This window comes from Lissotriton helveticus, chromosome 10 (genome assembly GCF_964261635.1).
Source record: "Lissotriton helveticus chromosome 10, aLisHel1.1, whole genome shotgun sequence".
Taxonomy (NCBI): Eukaryota; Metazoa; Chordata; class Amphibia; order Caudata; family Salamandridae; genus Lissotriton; species Lissotriton helveticus.
In genome coordinates, this window is record NC_136071.1 from 276,580,145 (window position 1) to 276,600,737 (window position 20,593).

The 20,593-nt window shown below is 49.4% G+C and overlaps 1 protein-coding gene across 2 annotated transcripts in view; it reads right to left on the reverse strand.

The window, feature by feature from the left end:
* LOC144786252 (meiosis-specific coiled-coil domain-containing protein MEIOC-like) overlaps positions 1-20,593 on the reverse strand; it is a 262,476-nt gene that overhangs the window by 102,641 nt on the left and 139,242 nt on the right. For both annotated transcript variants that reach the window (XM_078665297.1, XM_078665298.1), the window contains exon 5: positions 1,152-1,286. In XM_078665297.1, the coding sequence (XP_078521423.1) occupies positions 1,152-1,286 (135 nt within the window). The remainder of the gene's footprint in view (positions 1-1,151; positions 1,287-20,593) is intronic.

Genomic DNA, 20,593 nt, shown 5'->3' on the forward strand with positions numbered 1-20,593 from the left:
TGTAAGTGCACTGGATTTATCTGCCAGGTCTTACTTCAGATGGGGAGTCTTTTCCAGTTTCTACAAGAATTGAAAACAACATCAGAAAGGTATCTTACTCAGCCTTCCAGATAATCACCTGCTCTGTGTGGATAGGTATCTAAGGTCATATGAGGCCATGAAGGCGAAATTTAGAACACCTGACACCAAACAGCTCCTTTTCTCCACACTGAGCCGTATGGCCCCGTATCCTCTCCCACTAACACCAGATAGATCAGCTGACTCCAGGTGGAGAGGCATTGACAGTTTTCAGTTTTGGGGCTCACTCAACTTGAGGTTGCATGGAGTGTAAGACTTTCACTCCCAGCTGCTGCTTAGAGGATATTCTGTAGGCGGCAGATTGATCTCCAAATTCAATTTTTAGATGTTTTAACTTTAAACTAGTAGTGGGGTTTGCATCGCTGGTAGTCAGCAAGATTTAAACTAGCATAATCGAAAGCCTCTGGTCCCGACATTGAATGTAAAATTTCCTAGCTCTACAATGAAGGAACATTTGAATTCTATTAAGTACATGGAAGCAAGGAATACCCCGCCAGTCTACCTCTGCAAGAAGTATTCCTCCAGAAGAGTTGCATCTATCATTAACCAGTATCAAACTGATTTCACTACATGTTCATATCCATGTTTAAGATGATGGTTATACAATTATTATGGTCTTGATGTTTTCTTTTCTCGCTGATCCTATAGTTTGTAATATTCCAAGTAGATTGGATTAACTCCTCAGTTTTCTTAGATAGGTTTAGATCAGAAACAAGACGGAGCGCAGAAAATTGTTCATCACCCACTTTCACACAAAAAAAGAATAAGTGCTATTTCGTTGATGTCCATTATAATCCTAGCCTCCCTGTCCTTAACAGAACTGAAATGTTCCTGTACAATAGGAAGAAAATGTAATGAAATCAAAGAACACTTCCATCAGCTTTGCAGCTCTTGCGTGCTATCGGTATTTTAAATCTTGGAAACTTTTTAAGTTCTGGAAAACTCAATGGTAAAGGGCTTTGGGTCAGGAATCCTGTTTATTAAAATCGTACTACAGAGATCATAGTGGATATTTTCAAACAAAGGATTTTTTTTATCCATCAGGGATACAATTTACATGATAAAAAACATACTCTGGCCTGTTCTCTCAATTGATCCACAATCAAACGGTCCACTCTTGAAGGGTTGGCAGGAAGCCTGGATATAGGTGTGTTGTTTGAGCTAGATACTCTCCTTCCGGGAAAGTTTCTTGCAAGATCAGCCTCCGTCTAACAAAACATGCAAACATAAAAAACATGTATAAACATTTATGCTCTTTCAAAGCACCTTCAAAAACAGTGTCCATAATTTGCTCTGGAATTCCATAATGAAAGTACAGTTTCTTTATTCAATATCTGTTCTTACATTAAGCTAACTAAACTTACCTGCAACTTTGTTAGGTAACCTCTGGCCCAGGTCTACAAGGTTTGGATTCCCTACTCACAGATGCAGAGGCTTTGTTCAGTGCATCATCAATGAATACAGAAGTCCAGGTTACTGTAGCCCCGCACAGCCCACTGAGCATTCCTGCTGATCTGGTGTCAATGCTTTCTGGGTTACTAACAGTCCCTTAAAGGTCTCAGGGATGCAGTGGTAATTAAAAACCAATTTCTTTTTTGGATCAGCATACTCAAGCATTACACTAAGAAACAACACTATACATTTAAAAGTGTTTATTCCAACAGTTTCATCCTGCTGCTTAGTACGTGACTAATAACCACACCAAGTACAATTAAAACAGCTTTGATGCATGTTTTTAGCACGGAGAATAAAATAAACAATTCTACCAGATTTAGAATGTTCCAGGCATCCTACCACGCTAGAGCTACTTCTATCTACTACACTATGAGAACACGCAATAGCTAGCTTGTCTCAGTTTTTGGGAACCCAGTGCACTGCATATCTGCTAACCGGGTATCTGCTGTGGTTATCAGTCTTCAACCAGGAGACAGTGTTCCTTGGAAGGAAAACACACAATCAATTGGGCTCAGCTCCTCTAATCACTGGACCGACTGTGGGCATAGTTGTGGATGCTCTGGCAGTTTGGCAGGAACTCTAGCGATAACTTGGTGGGAAGGCTTATCAAAAATCAGTGATCAATTCAAGAAGTTAATGTAGGATTTACCACTGACTTTTAGCCCACACCACAAAATCTAGTCGGGACTTTCCAATTATTCAAGACGTAACCGGTCTACACCAGCAGGATAAAAATGTGTCGACCCCGACATGTCTTCTGTAAGCTCTTGAAACTTTTGATATCATGTGGCTTGTGGCAGACCTGCGTCACCTAATGTTATAGAAAAGTCATTGTTGAGATTAAAAGGACACTTTTACAGGTTCTCCGAAAGCTAATGATAGGCTGAATGTGGATCAATTGCAGACAGGCTACCTTAAATGGAATTTTGGAGTTCACAACAACCTAAGAGGCAACAACTTTCTTCCATGGAGAATAGTGGGCCCTTTAATAACAAATGGCAAATTAAAAAACAATATAAAAACAACTGGAGCCTTCGGGTTAACATCTAGACACTTTGCTGTAAATGAAAAGCTAAGTGCATTTTTTGTTCTTTTTCAATTTACCAAAACAAAATCGTCATTCCCATTTCAAAAATGTTTTCCCCCCATTTGGTCTCATTAATATTTTTTTTCCTTTTCTTTATATTTTCATATGTTTCCCACTTGACAACATAAGATACCATGATAGCACTAGAGCACTCTGGTAGAATTAATCATGCTAGCCATACTAGCATAAGGTTTCTGAGAAGAGGGATTCTTATACAACATCTACTACTACTACTACATTTGTATAGAACCTGACATCTGATGGATTTTTTCTTCTCTATTAGCAAAAATGGGTATCCCAATGGAACATTCAAACTAGAAAATGATCTACTGAAATGCTATGCAAAAGAAATTGAAATAGCACTGGTTGAAAATAATACCTTTATTGTTTCAGAGTTTCCTGCGCCCAGACATGGGTTCTAAACTAGCTGCACTAAGGGTCTTAAGATATACCACAATGATGAGGGCCAATAAGGTTGTAGTGCCTGTGATACTGTACAAAGGGGTCATGACCTAGTAATTCAGACTAGAGTGCTACTTCAGGGCGCTGTCATTAATGCTTCTCATATGGTTGGTTACCTTTTGTTATAGCTGGGGAAAGCCAAGGAAACATGGATCAGAAAGCAACCAAGAGTTAAAAAAACACTGGTTTAACTCCATTACTTTTCTGTGACTTTGGTTGTTGTATCCATTAAGAAGGTCATTTTCTGTCAACGCTGATGATCAATGGAGAAAAAGTAAAAAAGTCCAGCCAATATTCCAATTCAAAAACCTTATCGGCCAGAACAAAGTGTACACTAAGATAGTAGCTCAAGCAATTCTGTGCGATGGTGCAAGATTGAAAAGGTGAGAGGTGGTGAAAAAAATGAGAAAATGCTACTTACTACATAAGCATCTGTTTGTACCGTGTAGTGCTGTAGGTTTACATGCTTCGCATACTCCTGTCATCTAGTGTTGGGCTCGAACATTTACAAATTGTTTTTTCTTCTAAGTTGGCTCTCAAGTCACAGGATGTGGTGCGACTCCTCTCATTAGGGTCTATTGAATGGGCACTGACTCAATGTTAGATTGTTTTCGCACAGCAGGAGTATGTATGGAGTGTAAACCTAGGTATGGTGCGACAGGTGGAATGAGCAGTGACCTACACTGATTAAAAGATTTTAGAGATAAACACAAGCTCCCAGGGAGGAGGGCAGGAGAATGTGAATCTACAGCTCTACACGCTATGCAGGGTTATGGAATTGCTTAAAAAAATCTACTTGCCCAAGGGACAAAAATGTACATACGTACTTGTTCTGCAAAGAAATCTACTTGCCTTATCCACTCCCGATATCAGTTAGATTGAAAGGATAGAGTGTAAATGTGATTTTAAACTGCACATTTCAGACATCCAAGAGATTCGTAATATTGAAGCTTCCATTTGGAAAAATAGTGTCAATAAAGAGAGTACACTTGGGAATCCGCAATTAGACGTTTACATGGTGTACTTTTTACTAGTAATTCAAAAATGCATGTTTATATGGTATACATGTTTGTTCTAAAAACATTCCCCATATTCTCAGCTGGAAACTGAAGAGTGAGCTAGAAAATGTTGGGGGTATATTGATGGCATGGATGTACACAGCAGTATGTAAATTGTTTTTACTTTGTGCTGTGTAGATGTCCATTGGGCCCTCACTATTTCATCAACACCAAAAAAAATCTCACGAGTCCAGAGGCAGAAATACTTGGAAGACAGATTGAGTAATAGGGTTAAAAAAAAAAAGTGTGGCATAGATGGGGCGGGTAAGATGAAGGGAAATATGGGATGAGTGGTGATTTTAGAGCATTTAAAACAAAGAGGGATGGAAAAGTAGCTAGGATGAAAAAGAGAACTTACAATACCTTGACAGTCAATTTTGTCCTGAAGTTAATAGGTGATAGTTTAACCATTATCCAACCTCAAAAAACGGATACAGTGGCAGGGGGATTACAGCAGGAGTAAGTAATGGTCATAGCTGGAAATGAAAGAGGTATTATTCAAGGAACCATTGACAGCTTAGGGAGACAATGGATACATGTAGATCTAGGGTGAGGCTGACGTCTACATAAGGAGGAGGTATGCTTGTGGGTTAGACACTGAAAAAAAGAGTATGAGTTAGACGGAACCAGTCAGATGGTGGAGAGCAGTAAGACATGAAATTGGAGGGCTGGTGGGAGTCCTGCACTGGCAGTTAGAGATGGAACAACAGTGAGTTCAGGAGAGGAGTGAAGGGAGTTAAGGCTAGAGATGGTTGAGGGCTTTGATACAGAGCAAGATAAGCAGGAGGACTTCGACAGGGAAAGAGGTATGGCATAAGGTTTAAACTGGGCACGAGTCAGGGCTCAAGGAGCGAACAAGAGAAGTTAGGGGTCAGAGATGGGGAACAGAGGTGTAGCAGATGAGTTAGAGTAGGCGATTGGAGGTCAATTAGACAGTAAATTAGAAAAAATGGCAGAATGCTGAGCCAGCAAGCAAGAGAAGGGAAGAGCGTTAGATCTGGCTTGAGGTGGTTGGTGTGCACTATTGGCTATTCTTGGGTTACTCACTTGCTCAGCATGTGTGTTAGAAGAAAAGTTGCATTCCTAACTTCTGGGGGACAAAAGCCTTAGCTGCTGGATGCGTTTTAAAGTTCAGCGCTATTGCATGGTCTTACTATATTAGAGACACTGGGACAAGAAGGCAAATCTACCACAAAGGACAAACTCATAAGCCTGGGGAGACATTTGCAGCTGAAGACAATACATCTTCTTGAAGTGAAGAAAAATGGAGCATCAATAATCAATCCATTCCAAGTAGCAGGAGAATGGTTTATTTGGACCCATTTAGACTATCTTCTTACCCCTGTCCACTTACTTATGTCTACTGCTAAGAAGCCGTTTGTATACACTGCATAGACACACTATCTAGCCATGCTTACTCGTTTAACTAGTCACCTCTGCCAAAAGATTCAAGGTAAACATCCTGCATTGTTGCCTAGTATTGGCGCACAATGCATCAGCTCTTGAGGAAATGTGATTTAATTATTACGTACAAAACGAGGACACTGAACCTCTAGCCTCAGCTCATCCCCCTAACCAAATAATAGTACTGTGTAATCCTGAGCAAGTGTTTTATTTTGCTGGTCCTCGGTTTTCTAATGTTAAAAAATAGTAGTTTAATCTATTGGTAAACGGTATCTACAACAACTGTAAATTGATAAACAGTACAGGAGCACTGAGTTTAACCTAAACTTTAATGCATAAGATACTTATCTTCGGTAATGCCTTATCTGGTAGAGACTATCCTGCCGTAGATGCCTTACTTTGGAATATTCCCCAAGCATCACACTGGATTAGAAACTTTTGTTGAACAGCGCCCCGGCGCGCCAATAGATAGCATAATTTGGCTCCGCATGGCGTCGGAAGTGATCATCAGTGCCAATATAGGCGTCACTTCAGCACACGGACGTCCATTTCTTTCGCAACTTTCCACTCCAGAAGTACAGAGCCATGAGGAACACTGACCACTAACGTGCAAAGCTAGGGCCCTAGGTGGGTTTATTCCTTTACACTATCATTTCGTCGCAGAGCAGAGAGGATAGGAGAGTCAGTAAGGAATCTGCGGCTAGAATCTCTACCAGATACAGCGTTACCCAAGTTAAGTAACTTGTCAATCTGAACTTCTAGCAACAGATTGCTTACCTTAGAATAGATACCCAAGCAATACTTCCCCGGAGGTGGGGCTGTGATACGGATTAGACTAAAGTCCAGAAGGACCGAACGGGCAAAATTATCGTCACACTGGAATTGACTGTCTAGACAGTAGTATTTTATAAATGTGTGAAAGGAAGCCAACGCTTCTGCATGATAAATAACAAGAACAGGAACTCTGCAGGCTAGCGGAGTGGTTGCAGCTTTGGCTCCGGTAGAGTGAGTGCACAAACCCTGAGGAGGTTGCTTTTTGACTAATGCATAGAAGATCTTGATGCAGAGAACTATCCATTGCGGGATGGTTTGCTTCTGCACCGCCTTCCCTTTCTTGACTCTGACAAACAAGTTACTTACTTTCTGTAACGCCTTATCTGGCAGAGACTAGATCTAGCTGCAGATTCCTTACCTTTGAATTTCACAAGGCGTCACACTGGATCCAGAAGATTTTTCATGAGCCGTACTCTGCGCGCCGATAGCTGGTGTCGATGGACTCTGCATGATTCGTACACAATGGAAGTGACGTCTGTGGCACCTGTTTGGGGGCAATCTCGTGCACTGATGTCAGTTACTTTTCATCACTGTCCAGAAAAGTGGAGCCATGAAGAACACGGACACCGGTGTGGATAAACTAGAGCCCTGAAAGAGACCTGTCTTGACCCTAGAAATCGGAGTGCAGAGCAGGGAGGATGGGTGGGTCAATAAGGAATCAGCGGATATATTCTCTATCAGATAAGGTGTTACCGAAGGTAAGTAACTTGTTTAACTGACAGAAACTTCTAGCTGCAGATTCCTTACCTTTTAATAGATACCCAAGAAATACCATCCCCAGTGGTGGGTCTTCTGACCAACTTTACTCAAGCATGTCCTGCAGGACCTAACCGGTGTAGTGCCCATTCCTATGGCCCGGACAATCCAGGATGTAGTGTTTGGTAAAGGTATTCAGAGATGCCCATGTTGCTGCCTGGCAGATGTCCAGGACCATAACTCCACGTATTAACGCAGTGGTCACAGCTTTAGCTCTGGTGGAAACAGTTTGCAAGCCTTCAGGAGGTTGCTTCTAGGCCAGTGTATAGCAGAGTTTGCCGCAGAGCACTACCCAGCGAGAGATGGATCACTTCTGTCCTGCTTGACCCTTTGACCCAACATACCCCACAAAGAGTTTGTTGTCCACACAGAACTCACATGTGCGGTCAAGGTAGAACCACAACGCTCTTTTTGGGTCTAGACGGTGGAGTCGCTCCTCTTCTTTAGAGGCATGTGAAGGTGTGAAAAAAGTAGGCAAAGTGATTGATTGGCCTACATGAAATGGGGTGACCTCTTTTGGCAGAAAGGAGGCCCTTGAGCAAAGCACCAGTTTGTCAGGATAGACAGAGAGGCAAGGCAGCTTAGATGATAAGGCTTGCATATCACTTCTGCGGGCAGATGTAATTGCCACAAGGAAGGCTGGTTTTAGTGTGGGAAGTCTGAGGGGACAGTTGTGGAGAGCCTCGAAAGGAACATATATAAAAAAAAAATGAGAACCAAATTAAGGTCCCGCTGAGGCATAATGAATGGGGACGAGACCTTACAAAGCCTATGTACAATAGGGAATTTAAACAAAGAGGACTGGTCAGGCAGGCAGGCGCAGGAAGGCAGGCAGAGCAGAGAGCTATCTCTTAAAGGTACCCAGAGCAGAGCCCTAATGGGCAAACAAAAGAATAAAGAGCAAGACTTCAGAAAGGGCTCACCAAGGCGTATCCCATTTTGGTGGAGGGTCGCCTAAATGACAGTACAGATTTCAGGAGGAAGGTTGAAAGCTGTCAACTGCTGCTGCTCAATCTCCACACAGGAAGGCGGAGAGTGGACAGGTCGAGTGGAGGACCCTCCTCTGTTGTTATGACATAAGATCCTCCCAAAGGAGCAGCCAGATCGGATGATCAACTGCCATGCTCAGTAGCTCAGGATACCAACTTCCTTGTGTCCATTCCGGAGCCATGAGGGTGACTTGGGCCCGGTCGTTCCTTTTTTTTAAAAGAATTTTTATTGCAGCAGGAATACACGTACAACCTAGCCCCCAATGAGGGCAGCATCATATCTTCGTGGTGCAACAATTCTGATATGGAAAACTTAGTCTAACACGGCCATTCAGCTCACACCCCGGAGGTCGAGCGGCAGTATACAGTAGAGCATCATTCCCTAAGATTTGTAAGGGCATTCACAAAGAGCTGTTTCTCAGGTAGTGCATATGGCTGCGTTTCTGAACATCCGGTTCCCCCTGTACCTGTTCCAGGGAGCATTTGAACAATAACAAACACCGTTCCACCCTCCTCACACTCCCCCCTTCCCTAAACACCATCATCTCTTACCCCCCCTAGTCTCTAACCTACCCCCCTCCCCCACCCCTCCCCCTGGCGTGTCAGAGTTCCACAAGAGGAAGTTCGATGCCTCCGCGGGCACAGCAGGTCCGGGACCGACAATCAGGATTAGGCAGTAGTAAAATGTAGTCAACACGTGGGGCACGGGGCAAACCCAGAAAGGATTTGGACCGAGCACTTACCCAAGCCATGGTGGCTAAGGGCCAGGGATATTTGCGGGGGAGCCCTCGCTGTCAGAGGTCGGCATCGTGAGTTCCAGTACCAACCGCCCCCAGGCCCGAGCCCGCTCCAGAGCAGTATCAGTGCCTGCCCTAAGTGCCAGTTGCAGACGTATCTCCCCCTCACAGCTGGCCCATTTAGTGAGTTCCGCTCGCTACCTCTCCACTGTGGGCCCCCTATTTGCTTTCCATTGGGACGTTATGGCTCGCTTCGCCAGCAGCAGACCCAGATCCAGGAACTTACTAGTGATTTTGTTTTCCGATGTGTGTGGGAACCAGTGCAGGACGCAGTGTGCCATTGTGGGTTGCAAATCCCTCTCAGTGACCTCCCGCAGACCCTCCACCACTCCTTGCCAGAAGAAGCCCAGCGCCGGGCAGGACCAGAACATGTGCTGGAAATCAGCCACCTCTGCCGGACAGCGTAGGCAGGCCGCCGAGTGTGTCGGGAAATACCTATGGAGCTTGTCAGGGGTCAGGTACGCTCTGTGTAAGATGTAAAAATGCACCAGCTGAAACCTCGCATTGCGCGTCCCTTTCCAGGCCCGTTCAACTATACCAGACCACGCCACGTCAGGGATCTCCGTCATTAGGTCCGCCTCCCATTTCGCCTTCAAAACTGCTAGTGGGGTCTGAGACTCCGTAGTCATGCGTTTATAAAGGCACGTTATAGCCTTAACCGTCCCCGCGGCCTTCACCACGTATTGACAACCCGTGGACAGCGGAGGCTCCGCCAAACCCGCCTTCCAGTGTTTACGGACCGCCGCAGTCAGCGTCGCATGAAGGCGGAAGTCGCCCCCCGGCAGTTCGAAGCGATCCCGGAGGAGGTCGAAGGGCATTAGCGCCCCATCGTCGTATAGGTCCCCGATGGTCGTCAGTCCCTGGCTCGCCCAGTTCTCCAGCCAGTGCCATGAGCCCCCGTGCGGGAGCGCCCTGCAGAGCTTGAGCGGGATCTCCGGCGCGTACGGTGCCGCAATGCGGCACCTCCGCAGATATCTATTCCAACACTTCCGAACCGTCGCAAATTCCTGAGTAAGATGGAGGTCTCCCATTGGCAGGCCCAGTATAATCCGGGAGATCACCTGCACCGGCCCCACCGGCTCACCAGATCCATTCTCCTCCCTCGTGGCTCTCGCTGCCCACTGTGTAAACCACTGCAGCTGGGCGGCCAGGTAGTACAGCTCGTAGTCCGGCACCGCTAGCCCCCCTTCAGCTCGAGACCGCATAAGCGTGGTCAGCGCCACCCTGCGTCTACCCGAGCCCCACAGAAAACCGGTCACCATGGTCCGTAGACGACGAAAGTAGCTCGCCGGGACCCAGACCGGAAGAGTCCGAAAAAAATATAGCAGCCGAGGAAGCGTCACCATCTTAAGGAGTGCCACCCTTCCCGCCAAGGATAGAGGGAGCGTACTCCAGAAGTCAAAGTTTGTTTTAGTGAGACGGATAGCCGAACCGATGTTGCCCTCCAGAATGTCGATGTTAGTATGGTAGATCGAAGTGCCCAAGTACCGAGGCTCCTCTCCTCCCAGGTCACTCCTTCCGAAGATTGTGGGCATAGTACGCGCGCCCGAGTCGGGAACAGGTACGATTTCGCCCAGTTCACTTTGAGGCCCGACACCCTGCTCAATGCCTGAAGTAGAGCCTTAGCTCCCCGCAGCGAGGCCGCAGTGTCCGCCAGAAACAGCAGAAGGTCGTCAGCATATAATGAGATATGGTGCACCTGTCCATATACATCCAACCCCTGATATGCCCGTCCCAAACGTGCACGCGCCGCCAACGGTTCGACTGCTATGGCGAACAACAGGGGCGAGAGTGGGCAACCCTGTCGCGTGCCTCTCCCTACCACGCAGGCCTCCGATATTACACCTCCCGTTCTGACTCTCGCCGTAGCGTTCTTGTATAAGAGGCCGTCCAGTTCACAAAATTCGCACCCAACCCCATGGCGCGCATGACATAAAAAAGATACGGCCATTCCAGGCTGTCAAAAGCCTTTTCCATATCAACGGCGAACACCGATGCCTCGTCCACCTCGTAGGTGTCAGCCTCCAGGACGTGAAGTAGCCGTCGTATATTAAGGGCGGTGTTGCGGGTCGGGATAAAGCCCGATTGGTCCACGTGGATCAGAGTGGCCATGTGGGGAAGTAGGCGCGACGCCAAGATCTTGCTCAAGATTTTGTAGTCCAGGTTAAGCATGGACAGCGGGCGGTACGCCGATCTGTCCCAAGGAGGCTTGCCAGGCTTCAATAGGGGGACAATGAGCGCCTCGCCAGTGGTCTTCGGTAGGCTGCCCAGACGTTTAGCCTCATTGTAGAGCCACGCCAGTCGGGGCGCCAGGAGGTCAGCGTAGGCGTGGTAGAACTCCGTCAGTAATCCATCAGAGCCCGGCGTTTTATTCCGCGCCAAACTCTTGATGGCGACTCTCACCTCCCTTTCGTCAATTTTACTCCCTAGGAGTTTCGCAGTCTCCCCATTCAGTACCGGTATGTCCAGTTCCTCCAGGAAGCTCTGGAACTCAGCCTCCAGCGGAAGCACCCGACTACGATAAAGCTCTGTGTAATAGTCATGGAATAAGGCATTTATCCCCTGCTGGTCGAATCGCGCCAGTCCCGCGTGGTCCCTGAGTTCGAGAATAACCGAACTGCGGCGAGCCGGATTGGCTAGCCAGGCCAAGAGCGCCCCGGATTTGTCCCGTTCCAAATGCGCACGTCTAAGGTAGGCTTTGTGATCAAAGCACCTGAGGCGCTCCACCGCCGCCGCTACCGACTCCCTCGCCTCATGGAGTGCCTCCTGAATGTCTGGCGGCTCAGGCCGGTCCTTCTCCAGCGAGCGTAGCTTCGCGTCCTCCTGGTGAACAGCGCAAAGCAGGGTCTTCCGCACCCCCGACCCCGTCGCAATGCAGCGCCCCCGCACCACCGACTTAAAGGCATCCCACTCGATTGTCGCCGATCCTGCAGTCCCCACGTTATCCCGAAAATACGACTATCTCCGTGGCTATCGCGGACCGGAAGGCCTGATCGTCTAGCGCCTCTGGGCGAAGTTTCCAGGTGGGAATGCGTAGGCGGTACCGCGACCATCGCAGGTGCACCAGCAACGGGTTATGGTCGGAGATCGTGCGCGTAAGATATTCGCTGTGGGACACCCCACCATGCACGTACGGGGAGCACACGAAGGCGTCAATGCGGACGTGAAGTTCGTGAATGGAGGAGAAGAAGGAGTAGTCCCTGTCTGCCGGGTGGTGGGCCCTCCAAGTATCAATTAGCCCCCAACGCCGCTGCCAGTCGGAACGCGCAAGCGCCAGTCTACTCGCCGGTGCATTTAGTAAAGGGGGATGTGACCGGTCCAAGGCAGTATCAGACACACAATTAAACCCCCCCCCCAGGAGCAGAGGGCCCATTAAGAGCGGTGCCAGTGTGCGGGACAGCAAGGAGAGGAAGGCAGGTTGGTCCGTATTCGGTGCATAAATGCATCCCAGCGTGAGGTCCCTCCCATCTAGTCTGCCCCTCACCACTACATACCTACCTTCCGGGTCAATAAGCTGTTGCGTGCACTGAAAGGGTACCCCCGCCCTTATCCAGATAACCACCCCTCTGGCATAGGCCGAGTAATCAGTGTGATACACCTGTCCCCTCCATCGTCGCTGCAATGCTTTCCCTTCCTGCGCTAAGAGGTGCGTCTCCTGGAGGAAGGCCATATGTATGCCCGCCGAATTAACTAGGAGTGAATCTTGTGGCGTCTATGCATGGTATGCATCCCCCTCACATTCCACGTGAGACATTTGCATCCTAATTCGGGTCCCATGGCAGTACACATTGTAGTTCGCACAGATTCCTGTGGGAGCCTCTGACACGTCCAGGACCCACCCCCCCACCCCGCATACATAGTATCCAACAGTTCTACCCAACTCCCTCTCCCCAGGACAGATAACCAACGTGGTAACCCCATCCAAACCCTGTAAAACAAGCGTCAGTCAACAAGAGTAGGCTAGGCTATGCGGAACGTCAATGCCAGTCATATCCGGAGCCTCCTCCCCCCGCCCCCCGCAAGCATCCACTTGTTCACCCAGTCTACCCCCCCTCAACAGTGCAGTTATGAGCAACAGAAGCCAGCTGACCCCCGCCACCCTCGCAACAACAAGCAGGACCCCCCCCCTTGACCCAATACCGTGTAAAAGAGTGTCCCATGTCCTTGCAGCAGTTTCATCCAAAGATGCCGTCCGCCGTCTGCGGGGTAACCACCGGGAGATCTGCCTCGGAGAGGCCATGAGCGCTGCTGGAGCCGGGACTCAGTTCAGCATTCTTTGATCGTTCCGAGGCGCTACTGGAGGGGCTGACCTCCCCTTGGCTGATGGCCGCCACTGCCAGATTTCTCTCCTGTTGCCATCCAGTGGGGGAGCCAGGCTGTCGCGTCGGTGTCAATGCAGGTGAGCCGTGTCCAGGCGTGGATGGAGCAGGGATGTCTCCATCCGCCGTCCCCCTAGTCTCTATCCAGTCCCAAGCCTCCTGCGGAGTGAGGAAGAAGTGAGTGCTCCCGCCAGCAATGACCTTAAGGCGGGCCGGAAATAACATAGCATAGGGCAGCTGCAAAGCTCTCAGCTTCCGCTTGACTGCCAGGAAGGACGATCGCTGACGCTGAACGTCTCTGGTGAAGTCCGGGAAAATCATGATCTTGCTGTTACCTATGCGCAGGTTCGGCAGGGCCCTAGCCGCTTGGAGAATGTGATCACGATCCCGGTAGTGTAAAAGGCGCACCACCATCGGGCGAGGCGGTCCCCCGGCTCTAGGCGGGCGCGACGGGACTCTGTGGGCGCGCTCCAGAGCGAAGAATGTGGAGAGCCCCTCCGGCACCACCTCCGTCCGCAACCAGTGTTCCAAGAAGGCCACTGCGTCTTGGCCTTCCTCCCTCTCCGGGACTCCCACTAGGCGGAGGTTGTTACGTCTGGAGCGTCCCTCGCTGTCCTCGGCCCTGAGTTCCAGCACTCGAACTTTCTGCGCCACCTCCGCCAAGGAGGCCTTCAGGGTTGCCACGTCATCTGGAATGTCTTTCATGGTCGCCTCCGTGGTCGTAACTCGCTCCTTCAGCTTCCTGTGGTCATCCTTCAAAAGGGACAGGTCAGTGCCTATGGTGTCCATTCGCTTCTCCAGGGCCTCCCGCGATGCCATAATGGCCTCCATGATGTCACTCAGGGAGGGGTCCCGCGGCGGGGCTGAGCCCCCAGAGCCAGATGCCTCCTCTCCCCCCGGCATCGTGTGACCCGGGTCGTCGAGCTTCAATACTTCAAATCCCTTTTTCCGGGCCCCCCAGACCATCGTGTGGGAGGTTTCGGGAGTTCGCTCCAAGTCGCCTACTCAGGCCCAGTGCGCCGGGCCCGCCAGCCCTCAGACGCTTCCACAGGGGCACCCCGGCACCAGATTCGCGACCCCTCGGCTCCTGCGGCCAAGAGCACTTTCACTTCCCTGATAATGGATGCAGGGGCAAATCCAGCGCAGGAAGGGCGTCCCAACCAGGGACCACAGAGAGGGTTCTAAGGCCTGTCCGAGGCGGTCAATTGCTGCAGCAAGCTACAGGAAAGTGGGGAGGCCGGCCCGTGGATCGCAGGGGGTGCCCCCCGTCTCAAGGGGCAGACTCTCGGAGTTCCAGGCCACTCACCGCGAGTTCAGCGTAGGCCCCGCCAAGGATGGGGAGAAAGAGGAGGTCCCCCGGGTCCGCTCCCGCCCGGGGGCACCCAGCGAAGCAATCAGTGCCGGTGCCGCCGGCCTCGGGACACCAGAGTTCTCAGGGGGGTGTCTCACCGGGCCGTGGCAGCTACCTGTAGGTCCCGCAGGAAGTCGACCACCGGACCCCCTGACACCTCCTTGTGACAGGTCCACAGTCTTAAGCAGCCCCCTGCCACCACCTCCGGCCGTAGTGCTCTTCCCGGTGCAGAGTCCGCCGTCGCCCCGCCCCAGTATCCGGGGGACTCCTCCACGGGGGGGTGGGGGGGGTGTGGGGAAAGAGATCGCAGGCCCCCCAACGTGTCCAGCCAGAAGTCCGAGGCCCGGGGCACTCACGCGGGCGCCGCCATCTTGGGGTCAGGCGGCCCACAAATTCGCCGGTCCAGGGGGCCGTAAAGTCGCCTCGCAGCCCGCTCTCCCACCTCAACTTGTATGTAGGGCACTCCGCTCTAGGTGCCGCCGGGTCCGTCACTCCAGCGAGCTTTCCTCAATCGGCTGCCCGCTTGTGTCAGGCAGCCCGGAATAGGACCGCAGCTGCCATTTTGCACTATCAGCGCGCCAGCCGCAACAGGGGGAAGAAACTGCCGTTTTCGGCGGCCTCGGGCCCACCCAGCTCCCTCAGTCTTCACCGTCGTTCCTGATATTCTTGAGAACTCTGGGCAAGAGTGGAATGGGCGGAAAGGAATACAGGAGGCCTGAACTCCGCTTGAGATGAAAAGCATCTCTGAGCGAGAGCCACCTAGGAAACGCCAGCATGCAAAACTGCTGACCCTGCGCTTTCTCAATGGAGGCAAACAAATCTAACCAAGGTTTTCCCTACTGCTGAAAGATATCTTGCATCCCCTCTGGGTGGAGACTCCATTCTTAATCCGTTAGGTGTTCAGGGAACCTTCCAGGTGTTGAGCCATCAGGGATATGCCCTGCTGTGCCAGCCATGTCCAGAGGCGCAGAGACTCTTGACAAAGGGCCCACGACCCCACCCCACCCTGTTTGTTGCAGTACCATATGACGGTGAACACCTGCACTAGCTTTCCCTTGATGGAGGGTAGAAAGGCTTTCAATGCCAGCTGGATCGCATGGAGCTCCAGCATGTTGATGTGGAGTCCATATTTCGCCAGAGAAAAGACTCCCCTGATCTCCACCTCTCCTAGATGGCTGCCCAATCCCAGGAGTGATACATCTTTCACTATTGTCAGTTCTGGTTGGGGTAGGGAGAGGGGTCTGCCACTGACCCAATCGTGGTTTGTAAGCCACCAATGCAGGTCCTTTGCAGTTTTCTCTGAGATCTGGACCTTGTCGAAGTGGTTCTCCATATGCTGTGCCCACTGAAACTTAAAGTTACCACTGCATAGCCATTGGGCATGTGTCACATGCTGGAGACAATGAGTGCCAACAGCCTCAGGGTATGCCTCACCGAAATTCAGGATAGAGGTAAAAAACATCAGTATCATAGCATGAATATCCGGGACTCGTCGCTCGGGAGGATAAACCCAAAACAGCACTGTGTTTTGAAACAGCTTCGGTAAAAAGGAGCGTCTGAGAGGGAGTCAGGTGAGACTTTGGCATGTTGTTAGTGAACCCCAGCGAGTGCGGGAGGTTTGTCGTAGTATGGAGGTGGGAGATGAAAACCTTGGGCGAGCCCTCCTTCAACAGCTTGTTGTTGAGATAGGGGAAGACTGGCACCTCTGCTCTCTGTAGATGAGCTGCATCCACCGCCATCAACTTGGTGAAGACCCGCGGGGAGCTGGTTAAGCCAAAGAAAAGCAGGGTGAATTGAAAGTGGTTTTGGCACCACTGTAAACTGCAGAGATCGCCAGTAGGCAGGCAGAACGGGAATGTGGAAACATGTATCCTGCATGTCCAGTGTCCTGGGTCTAGGGCAGACAAAACCTGAGCTAGCATGAGCATTTTGCATTTCTCCTTCTTGAGGAAGAAGTGTTGGGTCCGTAGATCTAGGATAGTACAAAGGCCCTTTCCCTTTTTGGTGACCAGAAAATATTGTGAATAGCAACTACAGGCTACTACTGGCACTGGTACCCTCTCTATGGCTTCCTTGGTCAAAAGCTTTGACTTCCTCACATAGCAAGGATAAATGATCCTCCATCAGCCGGTCGTAAGATGGTGGCGTGGAGGGAGGAATAATCTTGAAGGAAAGGGAGTAGCTCCTTCAGACAATCTGCAAAACACACCTGTCTGATGTTATGGACTGCCAGTGGGGCAGGTGATGGTGAATCATGCTGCCAACCGGATGCCCATGGCTGTACAGGGCAGATTAGGGGGTTTGGAGGCTGCTGGCTACCTGACCCATATAGTCTGTGGGCACCACACCCTCGTCCAAGCTGAGGCAAGGAGCCGGCATGGCTCGGTGGCTGGGAGGAAACTGGTGTGGTGGTAAGCCTCTTCTGAAGCAGCAAAGGCAGATTGGGGGTGAAGTGGGGCTGCAGAGAGGCCCAAGGACTTGGACGTGGCCCACAAGTCCTTAAAGAGCTGCAGCGCCGAATCTGCCTCGTCTCGGAAGAGACAGGTGCCATCGAAGAGTATGTCCATAAGGGAAGCTTGAACATTCCCTGAAAAGCCAGTCGTCCTCAACTGAGTGTGGCGTCTCAGGTCCACTGTCTATGAAACCGATCTGCTCAGTGAGTCGGTCATGTCAATCCACAGCGAGGATGGCGATGCCTCCTTCAGGACCTGTGGCAGCACCTGCGCAACTGTATCCTATAGAGTGTGGAAGAAGCGGCCCAAAACGCATGCTGTGTTCAAAGACCGCAAGACTAGGCTTGCACAAGAAAACACTTTTTTCCTCGAAGAGTCCAGTATTTTGGATTCCCAGTCCGGGGCAGAGTAGGGAATGCACTCTGGGAAGTTAAAGATTGGACTATCAAGCCCTCCGGGTAGGGTGTTGGGTGAGGAAGTTTAGGTCCCCTGGCATGGGGCAATGGAGGCGGGTGATCATACTATTCACAAGAGCCCGTGTTGGGTTTGGACCAGGTCCCCAACAGGATGTTAGTGAGAGCATCATTTACGGGAGTAAGGGTTCGGATGAGGAGACTCCCAGTTGCACCTCCTTCAAAAAGTTGGTCTTGACTATCATTGAGCGTTACTTAAGGTGTGGTAAATAAATAAATAATACCCTATTTTTGACTAGACTTATAGCATAACAGATAGCTCAATAAATAAGAGTCAAGATTCGAGGTAGTAGGAGTTTCTGCAGGTTTATTACAGCATAAGGACAGGATCAGGACAACCTGCATAGGAACAGAGTGACAGGGCCCAGCAGGACAACTGGGGCCCAGCAGGGGAAAAGAGGCCCAGCAGCTGCTGGGGCTAGGTCTGGGATGAGCGCGCTAACATTCAATAACAAAACACAGGCATATATACATAGCGCGAACACATAGCATTACATTGCAGTAGGCGTAGCAGTGGGTGGAGCAGAAAGGCATGACGCGTAGCAGTCGCGAAAGATAACAGTAAAAAGAGGTGTAACTGGGCGTATACATAGACATGTGATGCAAACGTAACAGAATATGTCATGAATGGGCGGAAACATAGGAGGGGGCTACCTAAGGAGCCGGGACCTCTAACCTAATGGTGCGCGAAAACGGGCAATGACGTGTTACTAGGAGAAGCTGGGGGCTACGAACTCTGTGCTAGGAGCAGAGACTAGAGTCTGGAGGGTCGGAGCGACATGTACCTAAACCCTATCTGGTATCTGATGTTTAGGGAACATGTTGATATAAACTAGAAGTCATGAGGGGAGAAGCTAACTTGACTCTAAGACTGGACCATGCATTATTCTACATGAAATGCGTGATGAAGAATACTTAATGACCATTAAATACAGTATTTCTCTAACGTGGAGCCGAGAAGGCTAGACAATGACGGAAACTATTGATGCAGTTCAGTAGCTTAGGAATGCAGAGAGGAGGACTGGACTGATAGCTGGAACTATAACATACTTTTGGCAGACTCAGAGGCAGAGCCAAGCTGCACCGGGCACTGCGAGGCAGGAAGTAAGTGAAGGGTCGAGGATACAGGTGGGGGCTGTATCGCTCCTCAGCGAGGCTTTCAGGAGACAGGAGCTGAATCTGATGTCCGGGCCCTTTTGAGGCCTGGAAACGGGGACTTTAAAATGGAATAACGTGCACACTGAGAAACGTGGCAACATAACTTTACATAGGCCTAATATTCGTAGTATTCACGAGGACTGGAAAATGTCATACCAGAGGTGGACACAACTATAATTGCGTCATTAATCGGACATGGGGAATAACATATGCATATTGGTCATGCACACATAACATATGATGGATAAGGCGTAGGGACACAGAACATGGCAAAATTTACTTTTCCACATTCCCTCCTTGTCACTACGTTTCCATCAGGAAACATCAATTTTCATGATACCATCTATCATTTCATACAGTACCATTTGCTCGTCTCGAATTGTCTTGGAACGGGATTTAGAACGGGGCTTGGGACTAGGAATACAAGAGGTAGCACACATACTGCAAATCGCAGGGCCACATTGTATACAGAGGCAGCAGCTAAATATGATCGCTACTGCAATACCTAGAAAGGACAGGACTTTCCATCCCCAGGCGGAAATTATATTCCAGAACCAACCGGACCATGTCCAGGTGCCTGGATCTTGGTGTAACAGATGGGCAATTTTATGGAGTCTGGTTATAGCTGAATAAACAGACGGCGCGTTATTTGGAATGAAAATGCAGCAACTAGATCCGATGACTCTACAGGCCCCGCCCCTATCGGCCAGTATGACGTCAAGGACGAGACGATTTTGCAAAACGACAAATCTCATAGCAGATTGTTCTTCAGTTAGGTTACCTAGAGCAGAGGCAGTCTCATTTACTACAGCTTCAAGGGTTCTTGTTAACCTACGGATCAGTTTACTATTCTGGACAGGTCCTACAAAGAAGAAGAAACCTTTATTGAAATCTGTATACTGTTCTAGAGTAGTTTCAGTATAATCGACAATTGGGGACTCCCTTCTATGTCTAATGTGTACTAGATGTGTGTTTCTGTGATAATCAGATGGGGCTAGAAAAACAGGTGGCAGTAGGAAAGCAATGTAACAGGTTCCCTCCCAATCGAGGGGCAGACGGACATATGCGGTCTGACCACAAATAAAATAAGAGTGACGTGAAGCTTTGAAAACAGATTTCCCACTGTCACTATACTGGATAACAGTAGTACATTCACTATGACCTACGTGTACAGAACCATAACTACGGACACAGGTAGTACTGAAATAGCAGGTAAGTCTGGAGTAATATCAGACTGAACATTCAGGACCATGAAATTCGACGAATAATTACCTAAATTATATACTTCGTTTTCTAGATCTAAACCTGTTCTGTGGGGGAAACCTTGCTTGTCTGAGAAACATGTACTGTTAAGAAAAGACATATCTGTTGAGGATGACGTTAACGTGGACCATGCTCCACACGAACCATTGTGTGAGAATGGATAAGGAAACAGTGGCAGAACTCCCTTCGGTGTCTGAAAAGGGGGGAGTCGACCACACACCCAACAATTAGTAGCATTGCTGGTCTGGTGTGAGTAATGTAACATACGGATGAATGTGTTGTTGCGCATAGCGAGGCGGTAAGAATATTCGTGAGGAGGCAGATCACTAAACGTGTGCTCTACTGTAGCATTAGTAGACATATTTACATGAGGAACTGGTAAATACAGGAAAAATGCGTAGCTGGTGCAGGAAATCATTATGCTGAGAAACAATATGAAACTTAAAAAAACGATACATTGAAGTGAACTTCGACTGACTCTCTCACTATGGGGGTCTATTTTATACATGTCAGAAACAGTCTAACCGTTTCACCTAGGGGAGGACTTATACAATCAAACTGACTGACTTATTTTACTAGACCTGAGCTTTAACTTATACTCCTGCTGCGGAGTTTTCTCTAACAAGGGAGGGGTTGTAATAATGTCTTGTGCGGGA